General features: G+C 30.9%; 1 protein-coding gene across 1 annotated transcript; it reads right to left on the bottom strand.

Moving 5' to 3' along the window:
- Positions 1–1,820: 1,820 nt before the first annotated feature.
- LOC139525209 (uncharacterized) lies at positions 1,821–7,670 on the bottom strand. Its single transcript, XM_071320433.1, has 5 exons — positions 7,638–7,670; positions 5,624–5,788; positions 4,444–4,684; positions 3,989–4,016; positions 1,821–2,906 (listed from the first exon to the last, which is right to left on the bottom strand). The coding sequence occupies exons 1-5, from the start codon at positions 7,668–7,670 to the stop codon at positions 2,588–2,590; spliced, it is 786 nt and encodes a 261-aa protein (XP_071176534.1). The 3' UTR covers positions 1,821–2,587.
- Positions 7,671–15,716: the final 8,046 nt, after the last annotated feature.

Raw genomic sequence — 15,716 nt, 5'->3', positions numbered from 1 at the left:
CTATTGATTTTGAACTTTTTTTCAGTAACTGCGAGTACTCTCAATCTCTACTTATTGCATTTTTGTTGTAATGGATGTATGAATACCCTGCCACGTCTGGTCTGGTTTTTTTAAAAATTTTAAGATGTCTTTCACCCTCTCAGCTTAGTATCGATCTAATGAGTTAAGCTCTTTTCAAATCGTTTGTTCAGTCTGTTCTGATGTTGTATTGTTACACCGCTGTCCCACGTAAGGAGACGGTTGGGAGACAATTAACACATTTCATGCATTTAACATCACCAAATTCTTTATGTGTCTGCCCCGAGTCATGAACATGTATTTCAGTGGTTGTCGTTGGTTTATGTCTGTCATTTCTGTTTTCCGTAAATTATTCTGATATTTGTTAAGCTATTAGCTTCTCTCAATTGAAGTGTCTCATTTTTTTTTCATGTCAGGGCCTTTTATAGCCGACTATACAGATTATTTTTTTCTCATTTTTGAAGGACATACGGTTGTCTATAGTTCCGACCAATCACTTCCTTTGAAGTTTGGTGGATCGTTATCTCATTGGCAATCATACCTCGTCTCGTTATTTTGTATATACAAAACTATTTCAGTCAATTAGAGAAGTTTTACCTCTTGGTAGGACTAAATAAAAATCTTGAAATTGAGCTACAATGTACATGATTGTACACATTTCTTTGCGATATTTGTGATTTTTATATATACATGTAGGTGTCACACCACCAATTACTCCTTCCAATTTAGAACGTATGTGAAAGTAGCCCTACTCTGACACAAAATAGTGCTTTTTATGTCCTTGTCTACTTAAACTAACCAACAAATTTGCAGAAATGAAACTTTTGGTGAAAGAGAAATATATCTAGACCATTTTGAGTCAAAATTTACTTGTCTATGAGTTTGCATTAAAAAAATGAGGATTAATGCGCTCCATAGTATACTAATTTAAGATTTCCAGAAAACCAGGGGTTATTTTTGGAGTACCTCTGTTCAAAGGTCAGGTTTATGTTAGAAGGCTTTAAAGGTATAGTGAAAATTGGCATGTTGAAAGCTGATACATGTATAATTCAGGATATGCCTAGTTTCTATGAAGTTAAACTTAAGGTAAAATATTTAGAAAGCTGTGAAAATTGCAAAATTTGGTTGAACAGAAAGGGACTTTTAATTGGTGGTATGACACCTATAGATGACACAAGCTTTTGTCACATTCTTCAATGAAGTCTAGTCTAAAAGATAATAGAACTAATAGTTTAAGAAATACAACAAACACCATGAAAAAGCACTAGCAGGCAAACGACATCTATTCTTCGCTTTAAATTAGGTACGGAGCTCATAATTTAATGCTACAAAAACGTAATGTATTACGCAAATCACACACAGGAAGATTTATTTATTTTGCTTTTATTATAAGATTTTGAACAATACGATGTTTTATTATATAATAGTGTTTATAAATCATACTTTCTTCGTCCGGCCAAGTGCATGGAGTCAACAATTTCGGAAAAAAATTCCCCATATTTAAATGATAAGGTGTATGAATCCATGACATAAAATCAGGACATGCCAAGTAAAAAAATAAAAATAAAACTTCGCTTTTATTGCTATTTCTCATTTCAAAGTCCTAGAGGTTTGGCAACCCATCAATATGAACAAAATAACACGCAAAAGAATAACATGTATAGGTTTTATTTTAGAATTCTTTATTTAACATACATATATAATTAAGTAAAATAAAATTGAAATATAAGATTCTTTATGTTTTTATAAACATCTTTTTAAAAAAAAAAAGAAATGGAATTTTAATATACTGAGAAGTTAATACACATGTTTTACACAGAAAGGTATGGGCAGTCATAAATTAATGTAAATTACTCATCCGTCTTAATACTAACAAACTACTCTTACTTTTGAGATTTGTATCGTCATTTTGAGACAATCCGTTATATATACATGTACATATAAACAAGTAACAAGATGTGATATGATTACCATTGAGACAACTATTCCTCGAAGTTCCAATGGCACAGATTGAAACAAATATATGAGGTTCCAACAGTGAGGAAGACCCATAAAGTATAGTTATTTATAAAAGGCATCAGCATGAAAAATATGAAACAATTTACTAGTAAACGAGAAAATGAACGGCCAATATTAAATACAGAAGTCAAAAAACAAATATGGCAGACATATAGCTTCATAGATATAAACCAACCACACCCGCTAAATAACAGGCGCGTGACTTAGGATAATCCCATAAAGTAGGCGGCGTGGTTAACATGTTTTGAGCGGCTAACCCCCTTCCTGGGACAGTGGTAGTACATCACAACATCAGAACCAATTATAACAGACCTTTGACATAAAGGGTTCAACACTAATATAAGATACGAAGCAAAAATAGGCCAACTAACACACAAACTACAGATAATAAAAAGCAACAATATAAGAGTATTTTGAAAGCGAGATCAAAGCCAATTAAAACAATGAGGTAAATTATGTTTTTTTAAAGTATCAATCAGTAAAACTCTAAGAGATTTAGTGTAAGTATCGCATTACCAGACGGCTAAACATATGCTCTTGTTTTTGTTTATCAAGATTTGTCACTATTTTTTGCTTTCAGCACCTGTTGAAGTTGATTAATAAATAATGGATCGTTTCGTGATATTTGTTTTTCATATCCTTCACATATATTTAGATAATCACTTTGTTTATTGGTTTGCAATTCGTCATCTGCATTTATTTCATCTTGACTTGGATTATAATCTCTTTTTTGTTGAAGCTGATTATAAGGATTTTTTGGTGATCGTTGCCCGAGTTCATCATATCCGTCATTTGCGTTTTCCTCATCTGAATGTATTTCGTCATATACTGATTCATCAGGCTCAGTATAAGGATCTCCATCTTCTCCCCTGACAAAATAAAATTGTTATTATTATAATTGAAAATGATAATTGTGTTAATAGAAATTGATAACAAATATGTTTTTATCAGCATCAATGGTAAATGTAAGAGTTCTATACATTTGCCTTGGTATGCATACAAAATATTTGTATATTGAAAACCATTCAAAGGAACGCAAAAAATTACTAGAATTAATTATCATTTTCGAATTTTTTGGATTTATTCAATTTCCTGGAAATAGCGTTAAGGATATACCACTAATAAAATTAACGGTACTAATTTTCTTGCACCAGATGCGCATTTCGACAATACATGTCTCTTTAGTGATGCTCGTGGCCAAAATATTTGAAAACCAAAGCTTATATAAAAGATGAAGAGCTGTAATCCAAAAGGTCCAAAAAGTATAGCCAAATCCGTGAAAGGAATCAGAGCTTTGCATGAGGGAGATACATTCCTTAATTTATAATAATTTCTATCATTTTGTAACAGTAAATTTTCATAACACAAAAATCCGTATTTTCATGCCAGTACCGAAGTACTGGCTACTTGGGTGGTGATACCCTCGGGGACTAATAGTCCACCGGCAGAGTAATGGCCTATAAGAAAGTATCATTAACAACAAAATATGTTTCATTTTGATCTCTCTTTACCCAGTTGTTTTAGAAATAAAAATCGAACTTAATTAGCTGTTTCATCCTTAAAATGTTTTACACAGAAATTTATAAGTGACTTTGTCTATTATTGCATGGCTATTGGTATGTTTACACATTTGTTAACAAATTAATCCAGTAAAGAAATTGAAAAATATGCGTGAAACAAGATTTAATTTAATTTAATTTAATTTAAGTTGCAAAGGTTTACCGTTTAAGTATTATATGCTATTTGTTTCCGTGAGTATCAATTAACAATATATATGTGTGTCAGTTGGTCTCTTTTGAAGAGTCTCATTTATTAGCAATCATACCACGTAATCCTCTTTATATCATGTAATCTCTTATAAGTATAGTAAAACACCAATGGAAAATAGAATTGGTATAACTTCTAAAACAGATCTAAACATATTAAATGTATAACAATATGTATAATTTACCTTAAGTTTTCTATTCTTTCAGACAGACCTGAAACATACAGAAACTTGTAACAGTACTAGTCTAGTGTTTATCAATAATTTGGATACAACTCAAACTGTCGTATTGTAACTTTACGTCGATTTTGCTAGCATATATTTTCTTTTAAGCACCAGCAGAAGCCCGCCTCCGGATGCGACAATTTTCGCTACGTTGAAAACCTTATGGCATTGGGCCGTTTTCCCTCTTTGACACAGTCCCCGATTCTTAACAACTGTTTGGATCACCACCGATGACCGAGTGTTATTTAAAAAAAACCGCGTATCTAATGTAAAAAAGTATACGCCTTGGATATGTTTTAAGTAAAAATGAGTTCTAAGTGCAAATTGCGTCTTATATTTGAACATATTTTTTATTTATTTTTGTATTTATTATTTTGCATATAATAAAACTGCTGTTATAAGAATAAACTATTTACCTTCTCTTCTAGCTTGTTGTATCATTTCTGCTTTTGCTATTAATTCCATTTTGAATTCATTGGCAGCTTTAGTCTTCTTTCTCCTTAAAACTAAAACAGCCGAAATGCCAATGATAATAGTTACAACTACTCCAGCGGCTAATATTCCAACTACCATGACAAATGTATTGCTATTTTCTGTTGTTGTTTCTGTTTTGTACTGTAAATCCCCGATATCCACCTTTATCTTTATGACGTTCACCTAGTTTTAAGAAAAATGCAGTGCTGGAAAATTGTAAAGTTTATGTAATCGCATGGAGCCGGGGTTAGTTATCTTTTATTTGATATTTTTTTGCGTTAAAAAGTCCCTCGCGTAAAAAAGTTGTTATACATTTGTTATACTACCTTTGTTTTAAAAATCTTCGATTGCAGAGCTATGATTAATCCAGAATACTGCGCCGTACTCAGATAAGTTGTTATAGGCTTAATTCCGTTTTAAAGAACTGCAGTGATACCTTTCCTGGTGGTCTCCTAGCTAGTCTTTGAGGATATTGGCTTATTAGGAGTCTGTGTTTCGATACTAATTTGATTAATTGCATAATCTTTCTTAAATGTATTGTGCCTAATTAACAAATTGTTATGACGCTTATGTTTCTTCCCTCCGTAATCACAATTGACAAGGCTTGTTAGCTTCATTTCTATGTTCAGTGTTATTATACTGCTGATTAATTTAAACAAAATACACTTCGATGCCCTCAATACTTTGAGTTTAATTTGAGGAAATGAAATCAGAGTTCTAGGGAAGCACAATATTATTTTACATAAGAATTATTTCAATTTGATTGGTCTTATTCAGCTAGTGTCACATTTAAGTGTCATACAAGTGAGCGGTTTAGTTAGCCGTAAGACTATGTTTAATCCATCATTTCTACATCAAACAATGTCTTTACCAAGTCACGAATATGACAGTTGTTATCCATTCGTTTAATGTGGTTAAGGTTTTTTTTTTTATTTTGCCCTTTAATTACATATATACATACTTTTTTAATTGAACATTGTTGAAAGCATAAGAAAACAAATTCTATCTTTGAAAAGGAAGATAATTGTAAATGTATTGTAGTTTTTAATTAAGCTTTACGCATTGAAGTTTTATGGGTATATGCCTGCAGTAGAGTTATAACACATTAAGTAATTTACTTACAATAATATGAACTGTATTCTCATCTGTATTATTAGTCCGAGGTACTGATTTGGGTGGCAAACACGTGATGTTATACATACTGATATCAGTTATGAAACACATTCCATCTAATCCAATATGAATATGATAATCTTCAAGGCGTGCCACAGTTAATATATTACTACCCTATAAATAAATTTTGTAAATATTAACATTTCAATTTTTTTTTTAAATGGCATTAAAATTGATGTTCTGGCAAAAAAATATCGTTAATAGGTAGCTATAAAACTTAAATAAATATGCCAAAGGGACAATTAAACAGCAAAGTAGAAATTAACTGACAAAACCATGGCTAAAACAGAAAAAATACAAACAAACACTAAACAATACAGTCACTCAAACAACATAGAAAACAAACTAAGGACTGAACAACGTCAACCCCTTTAAAACTTGGCTGAACTCAGGTGCTCCACATTAAATTATCATCCTTGTTAGTGTGTAAACTAATATATTCTTATGTCACAGTTTATTTGTCATATTATTTTGTCCCTCAAGTTAAAACTTGGTTTCCGTCTAAAAACCAATATTATTTTATGTAACAGTTTATATTCCAAATTTTTCCCTCAAGTAAAAAATAACTTTTTCATTAAAAACCAATATATTTTTATACAAGTAACAGTTCTTTGTCCCTCAGGTGAAACTTACTTTCTGTTAAAAAAAACCAAATATTATTCCATGTAACAGTTTATTTGTCATATTCTTTGTCATTCATGTGGATACTTACTTTTCGTCTGAAAAATTACGCACAACCTTTAAAGTATTTTTTTCAAATAACAGAGAAGAGCTATGATTTCCAATAAGAATAATATACCACAGTTTAAATAACACCGATGAAACCAACTACATGTAATAATACGAACTTAAATTAAGAGCAAAACTCATAAACCGTTTAGTCAGATATTAAAGTGCCCGACATCAGAACTTGTGAATGAATTTCAATGAGAAAACTAACGGCTTGAATTATGGTAGAAACCAAACGAAAAACAAAAGCGGCAAACCAACTTCAAAGTTCTGATTACCCTTTTCTGATTAATTTTTGCCATTAACATAATTATTCACGATTTTAAGAATTCAATTTTGATAATACATTTGTATTGCAGTTTTCTTGAATAAAACAAACCAGAAACTGTTCCCGTTAGTAAACATTTATTTTTGACAGTTTGAATCGGAACTTCAAATATCCATGCATAAAACTAATCATTGTGTCGCTTTATTAGATGGTCTTAGTCAACTGATACAAACATTAAAGGATTATTGTTTTGACGTGATAAATTTTTAAGCCTTCATATATTGATTAAACCTGGAAAGAAGCTTTCTTTTAATATAAAAAAAAACATGTGAAGAAGTAATTTTTACTTATGATAACTGGACTATTAACAACACAATTATGTACATTTGCCTGTACTATTATTGTAAATGGCGGATTTTTTTCTGGTTTTTATTAATGAAATTGTTTAACATTTTACAGAGGTATAATAATGTTACTTTGATTATTCATCCTTATTTTATTGATTTTGTATTTACATAGATCATAGATAAAATTTATTCATTCAGTGTATGTTCATTTGTTTGAATATTTATTTTGAGTGAGTTAAGCCGTTTCAATTGATATTTTATAGTGTGTCTTTTCTATGTTGTGATGTTACACTATTGTTTCATATAAGAGTGAAGGTTTGGTACCGTTAAAATGTTAAACCCCGCTCGCAGTTGTTTGCACCTGTCCTTACTCAGGAATCTGATGTTCAGTAGTTGTCGTTTGTTGATGTGGTTCATACGTGTCTCTTGTTTTGTATAGAGACAAGACCGTTATTTTTTTCTCGTTTGAGTGGTTTTACACTGGTAAATGTTTAGGCCCCTTATAGCTTGCTGTTCGGTGTGAGCCAAGACTATGTGTTGAAGACAGTACTTTGACCTATAATGGTTTACTTTTATAAATTGTGACTTGGATGGAGATTTGTCTCATTGGCACTCATACCACACCTTCTAATATCTTTTTAGTTGTCGCCATGCGAATGATAGTCATGAATTTGAATAAAGTCTCACTTCGCACAAGTCAGCATACAATGCATACTGTTAAGCTTCTCTGTTACGAAAAGCTTGTTCTTTTACTGACCTCACCTTAATTTCAATAGAAGATTGCTTATCATACTGATAAACGTCAGTGAAATTTTCAAACGCAGGGTCATCCACATATTCTATAGTAACTTGAATTGTCACTCCATCAAAATGAACCTCAATTGTTTGGTAATTAGTCTGATTCTGTAATCTTTGAGGTGTTTCACATTCAGTTGAAGTATCATCTGGTACATCACATGGTTTAACCTAAAATAAAATTTGTTTTACAAAAAATTCAAAACGATATTTAGAACAGTTTACAAGCAGTACAAATACCTGTTTTAATTTATGCTCAAAATTGTTTTTGCTTTTATGGGTCTTAGTCAATCTGATATCGAGACAGTTTAATAAAAAATATCTTTTTGGAAATAAATAATACTATTGTAACTGTTCTAAGTACACGTATCAAGTCCTCCTTTATGTAAAAGGAGTTCGTGAAAAATTAATCTTTGTACTTACCACTCTGTCTACTGTGATCGCTCCTACATTATTGAAACCTTCGCCCCGAATTGTAAACGTTACACCTCCACTAAAAATAAAATCAGAGTGAAGTAATACTACTGGATATCGTCTGCTGTATTTAAGCATGTCATATATGGGTTGTACACCAATTTAATATCAATCCAAGACAATAATTAAGGCAAAAAAAAGTAATTTAATTCAGTAGAAACCATTTTTTGTCTCTCGTAATTTTTTGAAATTATATTTATATATACTAACCTTTGTAAAGCTTTCGGTATTTCAGTCGAAATGTCAAATGTTGGATCCGGTAAATATTGAAATGTTTCGTTAAGTGTCAATACTGTCAAGTCATCAATAACAACTTTTAATCGGTTCATATTTCGAGACATTGTTGAAATACCAGTTTTGCACTTGATGTAGTTATTTTGCCAAAGGGGTGTCTTTTGATATTCACTGTAATAAAAACAAAACTGAAAACAGTTGCTGGTATTGTTATTATCCCGTTTATATGTCTTGACCTAATTTGTTTTGATTGGCCTTGTAGTTGCTCACAAAATATTGTTATAAATGTACAGTGTAGAATTCACTAGATTAAATATAGATACTGATGAAATGATAAAACTTTCTATTTGATTTACATAATAATTCACGAATGATCATAATCTACGATGTGTAAATTAAATTTCTACCGTACCCGAGAAGTTTATGAGGAGTTACCCCTTTACAGTATTATAGAAATTTCCATGACAACTGTATATACATATATACAGACACAAAAGTTAGACTTTCAGATTAGACATTAGTATACTTGGATTATCATAAGATATCTGAAATTGTTGATTTCACACAATTATTTACGTAAGCTACATCATACCAGATTAGACATATTATGTACAGGTAGGAGACAAATTTAGATTAAAAACATAACGTATATTTTAGTCGTAAAGTTGAATTTTCAATTTGTCGAGTATTTTTTACACACTTGTGTCGTTAGACTTTATAATTGATTTGTGACCTTTGTTGGCTACAATTTTAAAGTTAATTTCTGGTCGTAACAGTATGCAATTACAAATGTTTACACATATATTCTCTGTGACTATATTATTTGAAGTTAATGATAAATAAAACTCATTCATTTATTCACATTTATTTGTTTTACTAGTATATGAAAAAAGATGTTTAGGCAATGATACTGTTTCCTCTGGCTTTTAAAAAATGTTTAACTCTTGGTTGTCCCTTTTCAAATGTCGAAAAAGAAAATCTTAAACACACAACTGAATGAAAAATAACATACCAACTGAACACTGAGGTAATCACATCAACTTTGAAACGAACCGGTTGCAATGACAGGACAAGGGGCTGCTACTCTTGATGCATCACGAACAAATAGTAAATAAAGGTAACAGTAGTATATCGCTGTTCATACGTCATTAATCGATTGAGAGAAAACAAATCCGGGTTACAAACTAAAACTGTGGTAAACACGTACATCGTCTATAAGAGGAAAACAACGAAACAACAGAAACACTGAAGTGCAACACAAAACAAAAACGACAATGCAACACTAACAGAAACGAACTATAAGATAACAACTGCCATTTTACTGACTTGGTACAGGACGTTTTAAGAAAAAATGGTTGGAAAATACTGTTAGTAATAGTGATTCATTATAGTGGAAAAGATGCCATTACAGATCTAGATGTGTAGTATTCCTCTTCATAATAGTACCATGATTACAGAGGTTTGCATGAGGAAGATATAAACCTATTTTCAATATTATTTCAAAATTTTGCAAGAGCAAATTTGAATAACACAATATCCATATTTTCATACCTGTACTAAAGTCCGTATTTAAGCTTAAACTAATAAATGCCATTATGAAGATCATTTTCGGAGAAGAATGTCGAAATACATCATATATTTAGTTCATACTCTGTGTATATCGGAGTATAAACACTTTCGAACTATTCTTTCAACGATCAACAATACCATATTTGGAATCCATGTTTACCTCTTCTTTCATCAGAAGACGGATGTTTTATCCCAATGGAGCGGGCCCCCTTAGGTCAGTCAGCGCCCCTCCCCCTTATGAAGTTCTAGATACGCCACTGAACTAACTAATTCTAATGATATCTATTAATGAATACTTAGTCCCTCAAAGTTTTTCAGAAAAGGACGACTGTTAATTGACATACCAAACGAAAAATTACTTTTATTTCTGTATCAAGTCCTCTCACAAGGATAAAAATAGTAAATTATATATATTTTCAATTTTGGAGCATTTTATGTGTCTCATGGCTTTGAAAATCCTTATTGCCTAAAAATGAAGTTGTTTGTTTTGTAGAATTCTTACAGTAAAATACATTTCAATTCATAAGATGATTCAATAGATAAAAGAGTATTTGGTATGAGTTCCAATGAGACACTCTCCATCCAAGTCAACAGTTCTAAAAGTATATTATTGTAGGTCAAAGTAAGGTCTTTAACACGGACCCTTTGCTCACATCGAACAACAAGCTATATATATGAAGGGCCCAAAACACTAGTGTAAAACCATATAAAATGAAAAACCAACGGTCTAAATTACATAAAAAAAACTAGAAACGAGAAACACTTAAGGATTTCATCAACAGACGACAACTACTGAACATCAGGCTCCTAATTAAGGTCAAATGCAAACAAATGCAACGGGTTTTAACATACATTTTAAATAGGTACTAACACTAAACTTAGATGAAACAATAATGTAACAACAACACACGGAAAGTCACACTATAAAATATCGGTTGAAATGGGTTAACGTAATCCAAAAACATATTAACACAAGTGAACATATACTGAACGAAAAAAAAATGATCTTTGACATTATGTGAATACAAAATCAATGAAATAAGGGTTAGAGGTTTAACGATTAAAGAAAGTTAATTATAACCTTGAGGAAAATGTCGCCAAAAAGAACGATGTACACAGTAAATGAAAATAATTTTGTTGGTAAGTATACAGTATAAATGGAGAATGGAAATAATTTTTACGAAATAAATAATACTGATTTTCAAAATTACGACGACAGAAGTGAAAATCTATAATCATACTAAACACTTATTAAAGCTGGTATATACTATAATTTGAGAGACGAGATATATCAATTTTTGTATTTCCTAATAATAAATATTTGTTAGTCTATGATTTCCTTCCTTTCTTTGTCGGATTAATCCAGCTGTAGCTCATTCATTGAGCGGTGATCATGTTTTTAGGGTACCTTAGAAATTCTTTAATAAGGAGTTTTGTATTTCTTTTTGTAATGTAAATCATAATACACGTAGCATATAGAAACAACACACTGGCGATAACAATAACAGTTTACCTGCATTTTATGCAAACTGCGTCATTACAAAAGGAAATATTGTACCGATTTTGTCCTTCAAAACCAATATCTTGACCATATATTGTCACAGTTGTGTTCCCCGATAGTATCCCTTTCTTCGGTGAAAAGAAAGTGATCTTCGGTTCCTGGAGCGAAAAAACACATAATGTCATTGTCAATTTAATAATTCGTGTATGTTTATATTCAATCAAATGTGGTATTTTTTTCTTTAAAATATGAAAATATCAAAAAAATTAAATAAAATATTAATTGTACTGAATGATAGAAAGAAATACATAATTTTTCTAGGCATCAAATTAACCTTAAATTATAAACAAAGTGAATGAACATGCTGACAACCACATGTCTAATTCATGCACAACGTACCTTCTTTAGGTCAAATTAATGGTCAACGAATACGAATTGAAATGAATTAAAATATAAACTTGCTAGTCAATGATGCACTTTTGATATTTTGTAAAACTTATTTTGCCATAACTGAGTACAAAAAACGAAATACTATTTCTGAACTCTGCGTTTTTAATTGTTTGAAACAAACAACATGTATTTCCTTTATTGTCCAATTCGTAGCTCATGACCCTTTGCTACATAACAAGTGAATTATATTACTTTTTTTTTTTTATATCAAACACACACATATTTATAAGATACCTTGAAGGTGAAGAATACGGTATTTAAATCGCTGTAGTTGTTTGCGTTTACTAAAACCAGTACCCCCATTGTATTGGTTTCGTTGGTTTTCCCAATAATACAAGTCAAACTGTTCAAAAAGATAAAGAAGGTATGAAAAGTAATGAATACATATATTTATATTTTCGTATGCAAACTATTGAAAGATTACACAGGAATGCATGAACAATGAGAAGTTTTGTGTCGAATTTATACAAAACATCATTGTTAACCAAATGATTAATAACGTTTTCAATGTGATAGAAAAACACATCTCTTTTTTTCTTTCTTTTGATGCTCGTCTGATGGTTTATTTTCTCGAGTAGTACATTTTAAAAGATAAGTCTATGTCTGAAACAAACATGTTGATATTAACGTCATCTGATGCTTGCAACTTGACATGTTGATAAATTATATATAAATTGATGATTTGATGGTCGCAAATACACGTTCACTGGCTCCGCAAACTCGTCACAATTTAACTTTATTAGTGACCATAAATCAACAATTGATGCCGTCGGAGCTTAAAATATATACATTTATTTCGTTACTGTTTGGACAATTTGCTTGCAATCATTCCAGCACTCTTCAGTACCTTTACAGACAGTTCAGTATGTTTTTATAGTTTTCCCGTAAGTAATGAACGATATGAATAAAGCCTAAACACATCTAAAACGAATGCAAGTGAATCGTCTGTACATTTCTAAATTTACCGCAGTTGAAAACTATGAAAATTTTACGAAGGACTAAACATACCGTTACTATTTATTGTTTAGTAAATTAAGAACTTCTTTTTAATCAGATTGACAGTTTCAGTTCAAATTGTACCAAAACGTGACCATTGTGACTTCTGCCTAAATATGTTTAACGTTAAGTGTAAAACGGAAAATAGGATCTTCTATTTTTTATAGAGTATGTTCATTGAGTTAAGATTAACTCAAATCGTAAAACAATTTTAAAGACAATCCGTGGTTTTTATCACCTTTTATTCATCCTAAGGAACATTAGACATACTCGTAAAATGAGAACTGACGACTTCACGGCATCCATTTTACTGAAGTTTAGACAATAAGAATAACTGATGTTACATTATTAACAAATAGTTTTTCTTGGAAATGATAAAGTTTGTTTTCCCGTTGCACACGTTGCCTACTTCTCTGTAGTTTTTAGGACAGCATTCACAAATTTGCATTAAGCGCGCACTATTGGGGATAATTTTTATCCTTTTTTCTTTCCTGTATATGTAAATAATTTGTAAAACACATATATATATATAATGCTTACGTAGTATAAGGTGTTTGAACTGTTAAATTGGTACATCTTACTCCACCGATATCAATAGAAATACTATCATTTACATTTCCGAGATAGTTTCCAGATATTGTCAATACTGTTCCACCATTAACTGGCCCACTCGTTGGAAACACCTATATTACAAGCTTACATGAATACAATAATTTTTGTTTAACTTTGTGAATAAGTTTATCTGAAGTAATATGCATTTTTTTTTTAACCAAGACAGTAACAATTCCCAATGTTGTTTGAGTCACATAGAGCATTAGGTTGCCGTTTTTAATAATAACGTTTTAAGGTTATATGAAGTTCAAATTAAAATACATATGTTTTTTTTTTATAACTAAATGTCTAGTTTGTATGATACAACTTATGTACATATACTTTTTCAAAAGAAAATTCTATAAATTGTCCAAATTTAGAAGAAGTTTACCCTTTTTTAAATTGCTTGCTTCAAAAAATACGCCGTCATGTTTTCCGTAAGTACTGTGACATTTCTCGTTAAAAACCGGTAATCGCATTACGCAAGTGCGAATGGAAAATCAAAAGTAAACATCGCTCCGTCATCAAAACTATATTTTATTGTACTTGCTATACAAGTGCTTATCTGAATATCCATGCTTCTTTGTTGATTGTTTACAAACGGATGACAATCGTTAAACTTCGGCTTCAAAACACGACAATTAATTAGCTGCCATATTTTCAAAACACTGACGGATTGAAATATTTTTAATGATTATACGAAATGTATGCGAAAAAAATGATAAAATCGTGCACAGAAGACTAAGTTTATGATATATGTATGCATTGGTTCAAGAATTGGATTAACTTTATTTTTCACCGGTCACTCGTTTCATATAACTTCAAATTATAAACTATGTCTACGACTTCTGGATAGCAAACAGGTTAATGAATTTATTAAACCTCAGACGGTTCAAACATAACACTGAACTAGTAAGAATAAAATTGAGAATGGAAACGGGGCATATGCCGCACCCGGAGGAGTCCTTCAGCTGGCCACTAAACAAATATATACTAGTTCAGTGATAATGAACGCCATACTTAAAAAAGACTGTTTTGATACTACTTCATGAGATAGACATAAATTTTGTATTTTTTATCAACTGTTTAGCTCCCTAGAAGTGTTCTACATGTTTCAAAGGCTGCTATTTTCTGTATCACGTTATACGATTTCCGGAATATCGAGGCACACGTTTATAATACCAAGATTTGACTAAGCTCTTTTTATATATACACAGGTTTTGTTTAAAAACGAAACTCATTATCAGCATTTAAAAAAGGTAAAGTCAATATGTAACAAATAGTGGACTTTTTCCATTAATTTATGTTGCAACTTTTTTCAACGTTAATGGACACATTTTACGTGGTGAACATGTTAAAAGTGCCCAGGGCGTGTTCATCAGTTTTTCAACTATGAACACGTAAGAAATAGTAAGACTTATTCCATTTTGATGATATTTTCAACGAGTGGATGTTTCTAAGCGTAAATCTCATTGAAGGACAATAGCTTTGAGATAAAATGTTAGCAAAAAATATCCTAGAGTTTCAAAGACCATTGACTATCTTTTAATCGATATTTTGCGTATCGCGTCGATGTTTACATTGACAACGGAACGTGCACCCTTAGATTTTAGTGACAATTTTTCTCTCTCAATGGAGTAGTATGATATAAAAATGATCAATGGAAAATTGTACAAAATAACGATATTCATAGATTTCATAACAAATACAAATTGGATATCGCGTAATATCAATTAGCGTTATTTAATTCCAATATAATGATAAACGAGCCTTCATTGAGCTAATGATTTGTTTTTAAATTAAATAAAGATAGTTAATGTGAAGCAATATCTAATTCTCACAAGTTGTTAGACCTTTTTTTTTTAACATGGTGAACACTCTCATTCTGTTATACATGTTATATAAATACATTCGCAAATCGTCGATCTAGTCCTTTGCAAATAGCAACTTATGTCTAATGACCTATTCTAGAGCCAAACATTTATTTCAGACATTAAAACACCTTTCGTACGCTTCAGACTACAATTCAGTATGTCAAACACAATATATATAGGTGATGCATGTGAGTTTTTTTTGTATATTCTTACG

The sequence above is a fragment of the Mytilus edulis genome, chromosome 1, assembly GCF_963676685.1.
Source record: "Mytilus edulis chromosome 1, xbMytEdul2.2, whole genome shotgun sequence".
Taxonomy (NCBI): domain Eukaryota; kingdom Metazoa; phylum Mollusca; class Bivalvia; order Mytilida; family Mytilidae; genus Mytilus; species Mytilus edulis.
Note: the sequence above shows the minus strand (reverse complement) of the source record. Positions and strands in the feature narration are given on the sequence as shown.

Coding starts and splice junctions, on each gene's coding strand:
- LOC139525209 (XM_071320433.1), bottom strand. CDS start 7,670: ATGGCGACAACTAAAAAGATATTAGAAGGTGTG. Junction 5,789..7,637: donor AAAAGATATTAGAAGGTGTG/GTATGAGTGCCA, acceptor ATTTATTTATAG/GGTAGTAATATATTAACTGT. Junction 2,907..3,988: donor GAAAGAATAGAAAACTTAAG/GTAAATTATACA, acceptor TTATTTTGTCAG/GGGAGAAGATGGAGATCCTT.